Below are 12,011 nucleotides of genomic sequence, written 5' to 3'. Positions count from 1 at the left end.
AGCTTTGAGAAATATTTGTATACTAAGCAGATCACGCATTTTATGGCAATTCCCAAGTACGAATTTGAACTATGCTCTGGTTCGCTTGACTACATTCTTTAAGGTGAAGGAAGTACCAATAAAAGAGGTTTGGGCTAGCTTTCAGGTTAATTTAGTGTTCGTAAACTATTAACCACATTTTAATAGCTCCCATTTCGTTTTTTTATTGAAGAACTGCCACAACACTAATGTACTTTGTTATGTTCCCTTTTTACCATGAAACTGTAAATTGACGATTGCTTGTAACGGTTTTAGTTAACTGTACAATACATTTACTTACTTACTAACTTACTTACCTCCCCTATAACTAAAGAATGGCCCTGGTGATGGGGTCCATTTTGACTCTGGCAGAGAGGGGCCATGCATGCCCCTTCCCTAATATTAATGTATTTGGAAATGGAGGATGAGATCCTGGGGCTACTAGATGCTCAATAAAATCAAGCATGGATTAGAGGCAGGGAAATATGCTTAAAAACAAAACAAGGAGTATGTTAGACAGGGGAGAGAAGCAGCTTGCAGTCTATATCATCTGCCACAAAAGAGGAAGCTGATCTGAGTGCTGCTGTGTGATAAAGGGAGCAGGGCTGTATATGAACCCCCAGCACCTGTGGCTCGGGCTAAGAATTTGGGAGTAATTATTTACTCAAAACTTTCCTTCGGTGATGAAATTAGCAGGGTTGTTTCCTCCTGCTTTTTCATTCCAAGAACCCTTAGGAAAATCAAACTCCTCCTCCCTGAAGACAGTAGTCCCAGCACTCATTCTGTCTCGACTGGACTACTGTAACTGTCTCTATATTAACATCCAGGAGAGACACCTGGTCAGACTCCAGATCGTGCAGAATGCGGCAGCCAGGCTGATTACAGGGACACCTAGATTTGTCTCTGTAAGGTTGGGTCTCAGGACACTCCACTGGCTGCTCGTCAAACAACCAATTCAGTTCAAATCACTGTGTATTGTCTTTAAGGCACTCAGTGGAGCTGGTCCTGATTTTCTGAAACATGCCTTTTTAGGGGTATGTCCCCGGAAGAGATCTACGCTCGGCTCAGGCTAAACTAGTTACCCTCCCCCGCCTTAATAAAGCAATTTGGGGAGGTAGGAGTTTTTGCCATTGTGCTGCTAAGGCATGGGATGGTTTGCCTTTCCAGCTTAGAAACATCACAGAGCGTTTTCCTTTTAGAAAAGAATTAAAAACCTGGCTATTCATATAATCTCCTCTTTCAGCATAATCACTGGTTAATCTCAGGTGGGTAGTGCACAGCGCCAGGACACCTCTGGGTAACAGAGCGCTATAGAAATTATTTTAACATAACATATGTATATGCATGTATATGCACGTACATTACGCAAAAGTATAATGCGCTGCGGCATCTTGGTTTTAATTGCAGTAGATGCAATTACACACATCTGGTTATGAGAAATAATCCTTGTGAACGAATTTTGCGATTTAAGGTGCAAGAGCAGTTAAAAATACATCAGCCAAAAAGAACATTGAAGATGCCAAACACCAACGACAAGACGAGGTTGAAAAAAATTTTGTTAAATAAACGCCTATTACCAAACTAATCTAAAGGAAGAAATGAAAATATTGCTGAAACACACATATAGGAAAATGTGCTGCACAATACCTTTATCTCCATGAAAAACATCTTTTTGAGTGGTTTAGAGCCGGGGATTCATAATGTTTTGCCACAAAGAGGCTACTATTTCGTTACTTCTAAGAAGAGTGCTTTCACGCCAGTAGTTCTATCAAATGACTCGCGGACTGAATTCCCGAATTTTAAATAATAAAGAGCTACAATCACTAAAACCCTACCTCACAGCTGGCAATGAAAGCAAGTGGGATTTAGTGTGAAGTAAAGTGAAAGGAACCGCTAACAAATCCCAGGTGACTGATCAGCGAGGACCTGCACTTAGGAAAGCCAACACCACTTTACTATTGCCTCCCTTGGATTAAGAAACTGACACTCTGAGGCAGCAGACTAATATTCAATCAAAAGTGCAACCAAATGTCCTTAGAACATGCACAATGCCAAGTTCACCTCAAGAGGAGGAAACAAATATCGAAGTACATGCATAATAATGTCCTGCCTGGAGAACCGTTTAATTGTATACAAACAACTTACGTGTAGAAGAAGTACAGCAGCAAGAAACGACTGGCCTTGGCAATAACCGATTTCATCATCATACACAGAATAGGCCTGAAAAACAAAATACATTGTGTAAAGATACATCTTCTAAAGTGACATTGGATGAACATCTTCTGTACAAAAAACACACGCTGCTAAGGGAATCATCAACAAACTAATAACCAACGCCTGAGGGCCCGTGATGCAGCCAATACGCCAAGTTCACGCTCTAGCTTGAGTTGTGCCCAGGTACTGCAAAGGTCCGGGTACTCGTGGAACCGAGCTGCGATATTCTACTCATCCATGCTGCGATGATATGTGGGGATGACCGGGACGCGCACATCTTCTTTGTACCTGGATGCAGGTGGTTATGCCGTCTGCTCGCCACACCACTGCGCATAGCCTTTTTCTGCACACTGCAATCAGCTGGCAACCAAAAGGCTTAGGCTCCTTCTGAACGTAGACTCTGGCCTGCACCAGGCCCCAGAGCCTACTGCCCCGCACCAGGCCCCAGAGCCTACTGCCCCAGGGCGTAGCTTGAGAAGGCGGGGAGGTGTGAGCTTCAGATAGTCCAGCAATCACGCTAGTATTTAATGTGAAATTACATTATACAACAAGGAGGGCGCATGGGAGGGGTGGGGTGGGGGGTTTAAGGGCCAGTGGAAAAAGAGAGGAATGCAGATTGGTAGTGTTAGTAAGTTAGGGAAAAGCTAACATTTTGCAAAAATATCCAACATTTTTAAGACTTTCAAAACGGAGAAAGGATATATAAAGCCAGAGTAGAAGAATTTAAGTTAAAATGTATTTTTTAATTAGTATAGGCGAAAAAAACATTTTAAATAGCTCTTTTTAAAAAGTTTCCATGGCATTCCTTGCAGTGTCCCTTCTGACTTTAGTCACTCTCTTACAGATTATGTCGCTAAGCTCATTGCAATATGTCATTTTCAGGTCTCGGCTAGCGAAGGCTGCGCTTGCGCAATCTCAATCGCGAGATTTAATGACTTGGAGAAGAGGGGCATGAACCCGCCCCTCTTCTCTCCTCTTCTCCATTGGCTGGCCTCTTAAATGCTGGCCAGCCATTGGAGAAGAGGCTTGTCTCGCAAAACAAGCCCCGTCCTTTTCGGATTCGGGGCGTGTTTTTTCGTTACTTTTCGCTGGGCGTGTTTTTCTCTCCTCCAGCCAATGGCAAGAGGAGAGAAAAAGAAAAACATGCCCCCGAATCCGAAAACGCCACTGCGTTTCTCCGAGGCATTTCTGCTTCACCTCGGAGAAAGGCGGTGGTGTTCAGGGCGATTCTGGTTTATTCGGATTCACTCTCCCGGCGTCCCCACAGTCTCAATCTCCTGTGTCTTCCCTTCTATCATCCCCGTACCTGGGTTTAGGATTTCACCTTTATGTTGCACACCAGACACCGCAGTCTTCATAGGCCCAACTGTCAGTTGTTTTCTAGGTCGCGCGGTGGCGCTAGTCGGCTCTCCGGCCCGGGCCGCGCTCAATCGTCTAGCCGATATTGCCCGGTGTGAGCCTGCAGCTTACTCGCTCTCTCCACCACCTGGGCCCCGAGCAATCATCACTTATTATGTCCCCCTTCACCCAGCACAGATGCGTGGGTCAGTCCTTGCTTAACCGCTCCCGTCTAAGTGTGTCAGCCAGCCCTTCCTTTCTCGCGGAGCGGATCTGTCTTCCACTCCTAGTCGTCACCCAAGGTCAGTCTCTTGTCCGCCTGGTCTGCGTTAGTCCACCGCTGTGTACGCTGACGGTCCGATGCTGCCGGACCGCATGCAGAGCATCACTGACCGAGGGCTCTAGGGCCCTCCGCCCCGGTTCGATGTTCTTGCTGCCAGGCAGCAACTGCTCAATTTTTCCGGCCCGGGGAGTTACTAGGGGGGAAGCAGATGAGTTGGGCTGCTTGGTTTCAGCTCTCAGTTACGGATATTGTTGCGGATGGTTACTATGCCGGGCGTGGGAGCCAGAGCCGCGTTAAGAGTGTGGCCATCCATCTTCCTCGGCAGTTGGCCACGCCCCCGATTCTTGCACCTTATTGCTTATTACCCTACAGCACTTTCCAAATACTAATGTGTACTATTACTGCTGCTTTTGTGTGATTGTATATGGTTACACTCCCTCTAATGTGTGTCTCTCATTGAGAGGGTTTTTATTAGTAGTAATAGTGCACAGTATGTGTGATTTATGTCTGACACATTTTGCACTATACAGTGGCAACCCTAAGGGTTATCCTGTTACTATGTATCGTACAATTGAGTTTTATTCTGTGGGTCATAATGCTGTCCTTATCATAGGGATTTGATGTGTGTTGTGTTTCTTTTATTTGTTATTAGAGTTTATTGTAGGTACTTGTCTTTTGATGTTTTTTATGCAGTTTTTAAGGATCTCAAATAAACTGATTTGACTGACTGACATGATTTTAGCTAACACGTTTTAAATCAGGTCCTAACTGCATAGGCCAAGCCTCTTAAAAAGAATTCCTAGTTAGTCTTCATTGACCAAATCCGTTTTTAGAAAACTCCCACCTTTTGTCTCCCACCTAAAGCACTGGATGCAAATGTTCTACTTCAACGTCCATTTTAAAACACGATAAGCGCTTCCAAACCAAAGGAGTCGTCCACTTGACCTACTTATAAAAAAAAAAAATCCAAATTAAAATTGCACCTAGTGCAGTACTTTAGTACAGCTAAAGAACCATTACTCGCAGTTATCCCAAAGGTGTGGAGAGGCGGTACAGGAATGCATGTGCTTTTTTTGTACGGCTAACGTGTTCTACAGTGCTAGCAGGTTTTGGTATTTCTATTCTTTTTGCCATATTCATTGGGCGCACGCTATCAATGAAACTGACTCCGTTTCAGTCAGAATATTAAAGTACCCTAGGACCAAGTAACTAAGGCTTAGAGATCGTCCCTACTTTGTACCAAAAGCATGTTTCAAGAATCAGTCGACACCTCAAGAGAGTACGCTATTTTTAGGTCTAGGCTCGAAGGCTGCGCTTGCTCAGTCTCGCTCCGAGATTTAATGTTTAGGAGTGGGGCTTTAACCCGCCCCTTTTTTTTACCTCTTCTCCATTGGCTGGCCTCTGAAATACTGGTCAGCCATTGGAGAAGAGCATTGTCTCTCCAAACAAGCCCCGTCTTTTTCGGATTCGGGGGCGTGTTTTTTCGATTCTTTCTCTCCTCTGGAATGTAAACATTCCAGCCAATGGCAAGAGGAGAGAAAGAAAAATACGCCCCCGAATCCAAAAACGCCGCTGCGTTTCTCCGAGGCATTTCTGCTTGACCTCGGAGAAAGGCAGTGGTGTTCAGGGAGATTCCCTCTGAGAACCCCAGGGAAGGGGTCACTGGGCCAGGACCAGCACCTGTGGACAGCTCGCCCACCCCAGGACCTCCTGTCTGTGTTGTACAGAGAAGCACCAATTCTGGGTTCACACCGGTAACAACCTTCAGACTATATCGCAAATCATAAACCAAGTGCGCCCATTGTATCGACTTTGGAAGGGTGAAAGTCCGAGCACACTGCCAGGGAGTCTAACCAGAGGGCACAAGGGTCCTGGAAAAGGCACCCAACCCTCTGCACTGCCTCACTCTCCCGTGAGCAATGACGACTTTGTACCCCGCGCAGCAAACACCACCGGGAGAGAGGGGGGGCGCGGGTACAGGCTGGTTTATTCGGATTCACTCTCCCGGCGTCCCCACATTTCTTAATTAGTTAATAAATTCTGGAAAGTTGATGCGATTTGGAGGCGGCGATCTGCAGCGTGAAGGCTCGTGGCTGCCTTTTGATTCTGCGCCTTTCAATCAGTGCCTTTTAATTAGCTGAATACGAAGGGGGCGCGTGGATACCCCGCCCCCTTGAAGTTGCATTCTGAGTGACAGGCTGTGTCAGGATCTCACGGGATGTCTTTAAAGTGAGAGCAGAGACGCACGCGCTGCTCATGACCCTACTGTCACAGGGGCACGTGTCCTTCACCGGGGCTGGCATTTTAATTGAAAACCCAGCCTTGCCTCCTAAGAAGTATGTAATGTGTGTAAATGAAATCGCTTCATATCTGTGTTTTGTGGGGACACGTTACATTTGAAACGCGACCCAGGTGTGGATATGTTGGGACAGTTGAACCTCTGACAGACATGCGATGTGTTATTAGGTAGCGCTTAGAAACTGCTTGTGTATTCAATTATGGGGTTTGTAATATGGATGATTGTAGGGGATTAAGGAGTGGGATTGGTGGGTGACTTCTAGCTCCTCACATAATGTTTATTTGTAAAAAATGTTTTTTTTTTATTATTACAGCCGCATGTAATGTCTCTGTGGACTACTGCTTTTGCGCCACTGTGCTTTTGCCCTCCTGGCCATAGGTTCAAATCCAGGCGGGTTTACTCAGCCTTACATCATTAAGAGATCAATAAAATGAAATAAGTACACTTGAGTTGGGATACAATAAACACCTCCTATCAGCGCCTAGATGATGCCCCAAGGGCCGAACGTGCGCTTTACAGATAGACATATTATGTTATTATCATAACGTATTTTGAACTTTGTGTGTGATCGGTTTTAAATTACTAGAATGCATTAACTACCTGCAACCTCATAATTTCCCTATAAACTCACAATATATTCTCCTACTGCAACGGAAACGTTTTTTTTTTTTTAACATTCAGTAACAATAATTGTGTAATGGAGGGATTAAGAAAACACACGTTTTCTTGTAAGCAAATTAGAAATAAAAAGTCCATTAGAACCCAGCAATTTTGAGGGCGATATGTCCTTTTGATACTTAGTGAACACAGGGTACTTTTCATATTTGTAATGAACTGGTCCTTATTTTTTATACACAGTAATTAATGTGTGCTTTCCCTGGGTGTGTTCCGCATGTGTACTGTGTGCGTTCGTTTTGTGTGTGTTTTATGCATGTGTGCTTTCGTGTACGAGTGTTTGCTTCTGGCACTGGCCACGTGCATTTGTATGTGTGCTTCAACGTAATCTAATTTGACTGAGTTTGTACCCCCATAATGTCTGTGTGTGTGTGGCTGTGTGTGTATGTGGCTCTGTGTATGGCTTTGTGTGTGTGTGGCTGTGTGTGTGTGTGTGTCTCTGTGTGTGTGTGTCTGTGTGTGTGTGGGTGGCTCTGTGTGTGTGTGGGTGGCTCTGTGTGTGTGTGGGTGGCTCTGTGTGTGTGGGGGGGAGGCTCTGTAAGTGTGTGGGAGGCTCTGTGAGTGTGTGTGTGTATGTGTGTGCGTATGTGTGTGCCTCTGTGTGTGTGGCTGTGTGTGGGTGGCTTTTTTTGTAGGTGGCTCTATGAGTGGGTGGCTCTGTCTGTGTGTGGGTAACTCTGTGTGTGTGTAGGTGGCTCTGTGTGGGTGGCTCTATTTGTGTGTGGGTTGCTCTATGTGAATAGCTCTGTGTAGGTGGCTCTGTGTGGGTGGCTTTGTGTGTGTGGCTCTGTGTGTGGGTGCAAATGCAATAGGTCTCGCATTTGAGAGAGATTAAGCTACTGACATTTTAAATAACAATGCAGTTTCTTTACATGTTTTAAAAACAAAAACAAACAAAAATAATGTCATGAGCAATGCCAATAGCTCTAACTTTAACAATGCCGAGACCATTGCATTGTAAATGCTTGTTACACGCTGACATCACACTTGTTTATCTATTTTTCCAAGTCGCACTCCCTGATATGTCCGAATGTCGAGTGAAAAGGGCCCTCTTTAACCGTGTCGGCTCTGGCTTCCGCCGCACTGCAGATGCTCACGGCACTATTCGTACTACAGTGGAGTGGCTTTCCAAGTGAAGGGCCACAGTAGGCCTGCCATCTGAATATGCTCAGCTGCCCAGTCTCACTACTACACAGCACTGCTGCAGTAGCATACTTCTCTTACTACTATCTGCATGTTTGTTTTTTTCACTCCCAAAACCCAGGGGATTTTCGGACGTGTTCGAGGTTCTGCCACAATTTGGACCACCTCATTCTCCCCAGTAGGACATATCTGCTGTTTCTCACTGGAAGGGAAAAACCCATTTTAATAAAAAAAAATAGATCTAAATCAAGTATCAACTAAAGGTGAAAAAAACGAAATATTGGATTCGTGGTCCAAATGAGACACCTCCCATGCCAAGGAAACAAACTCACGAAACAGCTACGATTTTTTAAAGTAAAACCCACAGTAGTAAAACCCAGAGTGCCAAAGAGCAGAATTCACTGGCTATTTTTACCATCGGGCATTTGCCCAGCTGGCTGGAGACACGACAGTCCGATTTTTGAAGGCCTCCTGATGCAATGTAGTCATTCACCTCGATAACAATCTGATACAAACATGGCAATCCACACATCCCAGCTGTAACTTCCCAAGACGAACAAGTTACTTACCTTCCCTGCGCGTTGGTAGGTGGAGTCGGTCGAATCCCTGTCCGTCGTCGTGTTCGCCGGGATGACGTTGCCGTGTCTAATTTAGACGCCGCCTCTGTGCACGGACGTCAGTTCTGACACGATTTTCCACACCAGAAGCGCAGAGCCATGCAAGACACCACTGGTGCACATAACTAGGGCCCTGGAAGGAAGTCCCTATCCCTAGAAGTCAGTTCGCAGAACGAGGAGGATGAGTGGGGCGGTAAGGAATCTATAACTACCCCAGCAATGCCAACCTCGGATGAGGGTCTGCGAACCAAGATCACAACAGAAAGTCCTGGAGAGCAGAGCGGCCGAAGTAGCCGTCTCTTCGGACTTGGCTGCCCAGGAAATAATGTTTGGTGAACATGTGCAGAGATACCCACGTGCCCGCCTGACAGATGTCAAGGAGTGGACTCCACACCCCAAAGCAGTAGTAGCTGCCGTTGGCCTGGTGGAGCGGGCACCCAGTCCCAATGGGGCTTCCTTCTTTGCCAAGGAGTAGCAGATTTTAATGCACAGGACAACCCATCGAGAGATGGTGCATTTTTGTACAGCCTCACCTTTCTTGCCCCCACATATCCAACAAAGTTGATCGTCCATCCGGAAATCTTTGTGCGGTCGAGTTAGAAAGACAGAGCACATTTTGGGTCCAGACGGTGGAGTTTTGCCTTCTCCTTGGAAGGGTTCGGAGGTGGGAAGAAGATGGGCAAAGTGATTGTCTATCCTATATGGAAAGAGGTAACCCCTTTGGGAAGAAAAGAGGGCCTTATGCAAAGGACTACTTTGTCCGGGTGACCAGCAAGAAAAGGAGGTTTGGAAGACAAAGCCTGAAGCTTACTCACTCCGCGAGTAAAGGTGATGGCACCAAGGAAAGCTGTCTTCAGAGTGAGGAGCCCGAGAGGGCAGTTGTGAAGAGGCTCGAAGGGATGCACACAAGATAGACCAAGACAGGGCTCAATTCCCACTGGGGCATTATGAACGGAGGAGAGGGAAAGAGGTGAGTAATGCCCTTTAGAAATATATTAACAATAGGGGACTTGAAAAGAAAGAGCTGATCAGGAAGGTGAAGAAAGGCAGATATAGCCAAAAGGTAGCCTTTAAGAGTGCCCATGGCAGAGCCCTGCTGAGCCAAAGAAAGTATATACAAAAGGACCTCCAAAAGAGGGGCAGAAAGGGGATCCACAGCCTTTGCTGTGCACCATGCCACAAACTTGTTCCATCTGCAGGCGTATACCGTCTTAGTGGAGGGACACCTGGCTGCCAAGATGACATTACAGACTTCAGGAGGAAGGTCAAAAACTATCAACTGTTGCAGCACAAGCTCCACGCAAGAAGGTGGAGGCTGGACAGGTTTGGGTGGATGACCCTCCCCTGCTGCTGCGACAGAAGATCCTCCAGAAAAGGTAGTCTGATCGGACGATCGATGGCCATGCTCAAGAGCTCTGGGTACCAGACTCTCCGTGCCCAGTCTGGAGCCGCAAGAATGACTTGGGCCTGGTCGTGCTTGATCTTCAGCATTCTGGGCAGAAGTGGTACAGGCGGAAAAGCGCAAAGGAGGCCAAAGTTCCACTCGCGATGAAAAGTGTAGCCAAGCGAGAGCCGCTTTGGAAATTACAACGCGCAGAATTACTGACATTGTGCGTTCTATTCGGTGGCGAACAGCTCTAAACAAGGCTTTCCCCACTTCTGAAAGAGACCTTGCACCACCTCCGAGAGGAGATGCCATTCGTGATCCACCAGGCACCAGCAGCTGAGTTCATCCGCCCTGGCGTTCAGAGAACCTGCCAGGTGGTGAATCACGAAGAGCCTCTTGACATCGGGTCCACGACCCTACCCCCCCCGCCTGTTGCAGTACCACATGGCTGTAGTGTTGTCCATGAACACCTGCACTACCTTACCTTTGAGAGAGGGAAGGAATGCCTTCAGTGCCAGACGAATCGGACGCCTCTGATGTTCACCTCTCCCAGATGGCCGCCCCATCCCAGGAGTGATGCATCTGTCACCACTGTGAAGTCTGGTTGGGGAAGGGAGAGGATCTACCTCTGACCCAAGCCTGATTCATTAGCCACCACTGCAGTTGTTGTGCAGTCCCCTACGAGATCGGGACGTAGTTGGAAAGATTCCCATGATGCTGCACCCACTGGAACTTCAGGTCCCACTGAAGAGCCCGCATATTTCTTATTTTTCTTCTGCCAGTCAGAGCGCCGGGACGCCCCTTTGCTGGGGCAGCTGTGCGCTATAGAAGTTCATTTTTTTTTTTTTTTTTTTAAACAAATTTTATTAGTTCATTGAACAAAATGCAATCAATCCCCGTCTCCCATAATCCGCCCCCCAGCCAAATCAGGACATCTTGCAATACCCATCCCAGCACATAAGCTACATCTGTACAGCATTCACCCCAATAATGTCCGTTCTACTAGGTAGTGCATCCACAGGAGTAATCCACCATGAGCGTGCGAGATAGCCAAAATACCCCCCACCCCATCCCCCAACATCCCCCCCAACGAGCCCCTCCTCCCTACCCACCCACCCAAGCATGTCGCCAGTACCTATCAGAAGTACATGTACATCAAAATCGCAGTCATCACCCGTCGAGTCCGCCTCCCGGGAATCCCAACAGAGAGTACCTCAAGAGCAGAGGGGGAAGCCCTGCAGAGGGCGCTCAAGGAACCGGGGCCCCGTCATCCCCCACCGGATCTCCCCCATCTCCCACAACCGAACATTTGAACAAGTCCAGGAGAGCCATCCATGCCCGGGCCCATTCATGCGATCTTTCATTGTCACTGCGTCGAGCCAAACATAATCTATAAGTCCCCTCACTTCCCGCCCATTTCTCCATTTCCCTAGCCCACCGTAAAAAATTAGGGCCCCGCCGCGCCTTCCAATGAGAAGTAATCTCCCGCTTGGCCAGGACCAGCCCTAGATCAAGAAACCTACTGGTGACCTTAGTCTTTGCTGTATGCGGAAATCCATGTAGCAAGCATACCCCCGGGCCTACCTCCAAGTCCCTCTCAGTCACCGTCAGTAGTACCGCCGCCACTTCCTCCCAAAACCCAGTCACCTGCGGGCAATCCCAGAGCATGTGTATAAAAGTCGCCCCACTATAACCACATCGGGGGCAAGCATCTGGCCCACCAAAGTACTCAGCTATCTTGTGAGGGGTAAGGTATGCCCTATGAAAGATATAAAACTGGATAAGCTGGAAGCGTGCATTTCGTGTACATTTCCAAGGACGCTCCATGATTTCCTCCCAGCTTTTGTCCGTAAGAGGTGCTCCCAGATCCGCCTCCCACTTAACGCGCAGGGCAGCCAGGGGACGCCGCAGATCGCCAGTAATCCGCCCATAGAGGCAAGTCACCGCCTTATAGACACCCGTCCCCATCACGACATACTGACAAGTAAGTGATGTGTCCGGCTCCATCATCCCCTTCCGCCAGTGCTTCCTGACGGC

The 12,011-nt window shown here is 47.4% G+C and overlaps 1 protein-coding gene across 2 annotated transcripts in view; it reads right to left on the bottom strand.

Annotated features, from left to right (window-relative positions):
* RABGAP1 (RAB GTPase activating protein 1) overlaps nt 1–12,011 on the bottom strand; it is a 1,076,978-nt gene that overhangs the window by 455,091 nt on the left and 609,876 nt on the right. For both annotated transcript variants that reach the window (XM_085612417.1, XM_085612408.1), the window contains exon 16: nt 2,164–2,238. In XM_085612417.1, the coding sequence (XP_085468543.1) occupies nt 2,164–2,238 (75 nt within the window). The remainder of the gene's footprint in view (nt 1–2,163; nt 2,239–12,011) is intronic.

Source organism: Triturus cristatus, chromosome 1_2 (genome assembly GCF_964204655.1).
Source record: "Triturus cristatus chromosome 1_2, aTriCri1.1, whole genome shotgun sequence".
In the NCBI taxonomy this organism is placed as follows: Eukaryota; Metazoa; Chordata; class Amphibia; order Caudata; family Salamandridae; genus Triturus; species Triturus cristatus.
The sequence above is the reverse complement of the archived record's forward strand: the minus strand, read 5'-3'. Positions and strand labels throughout refer to the sequence as shown.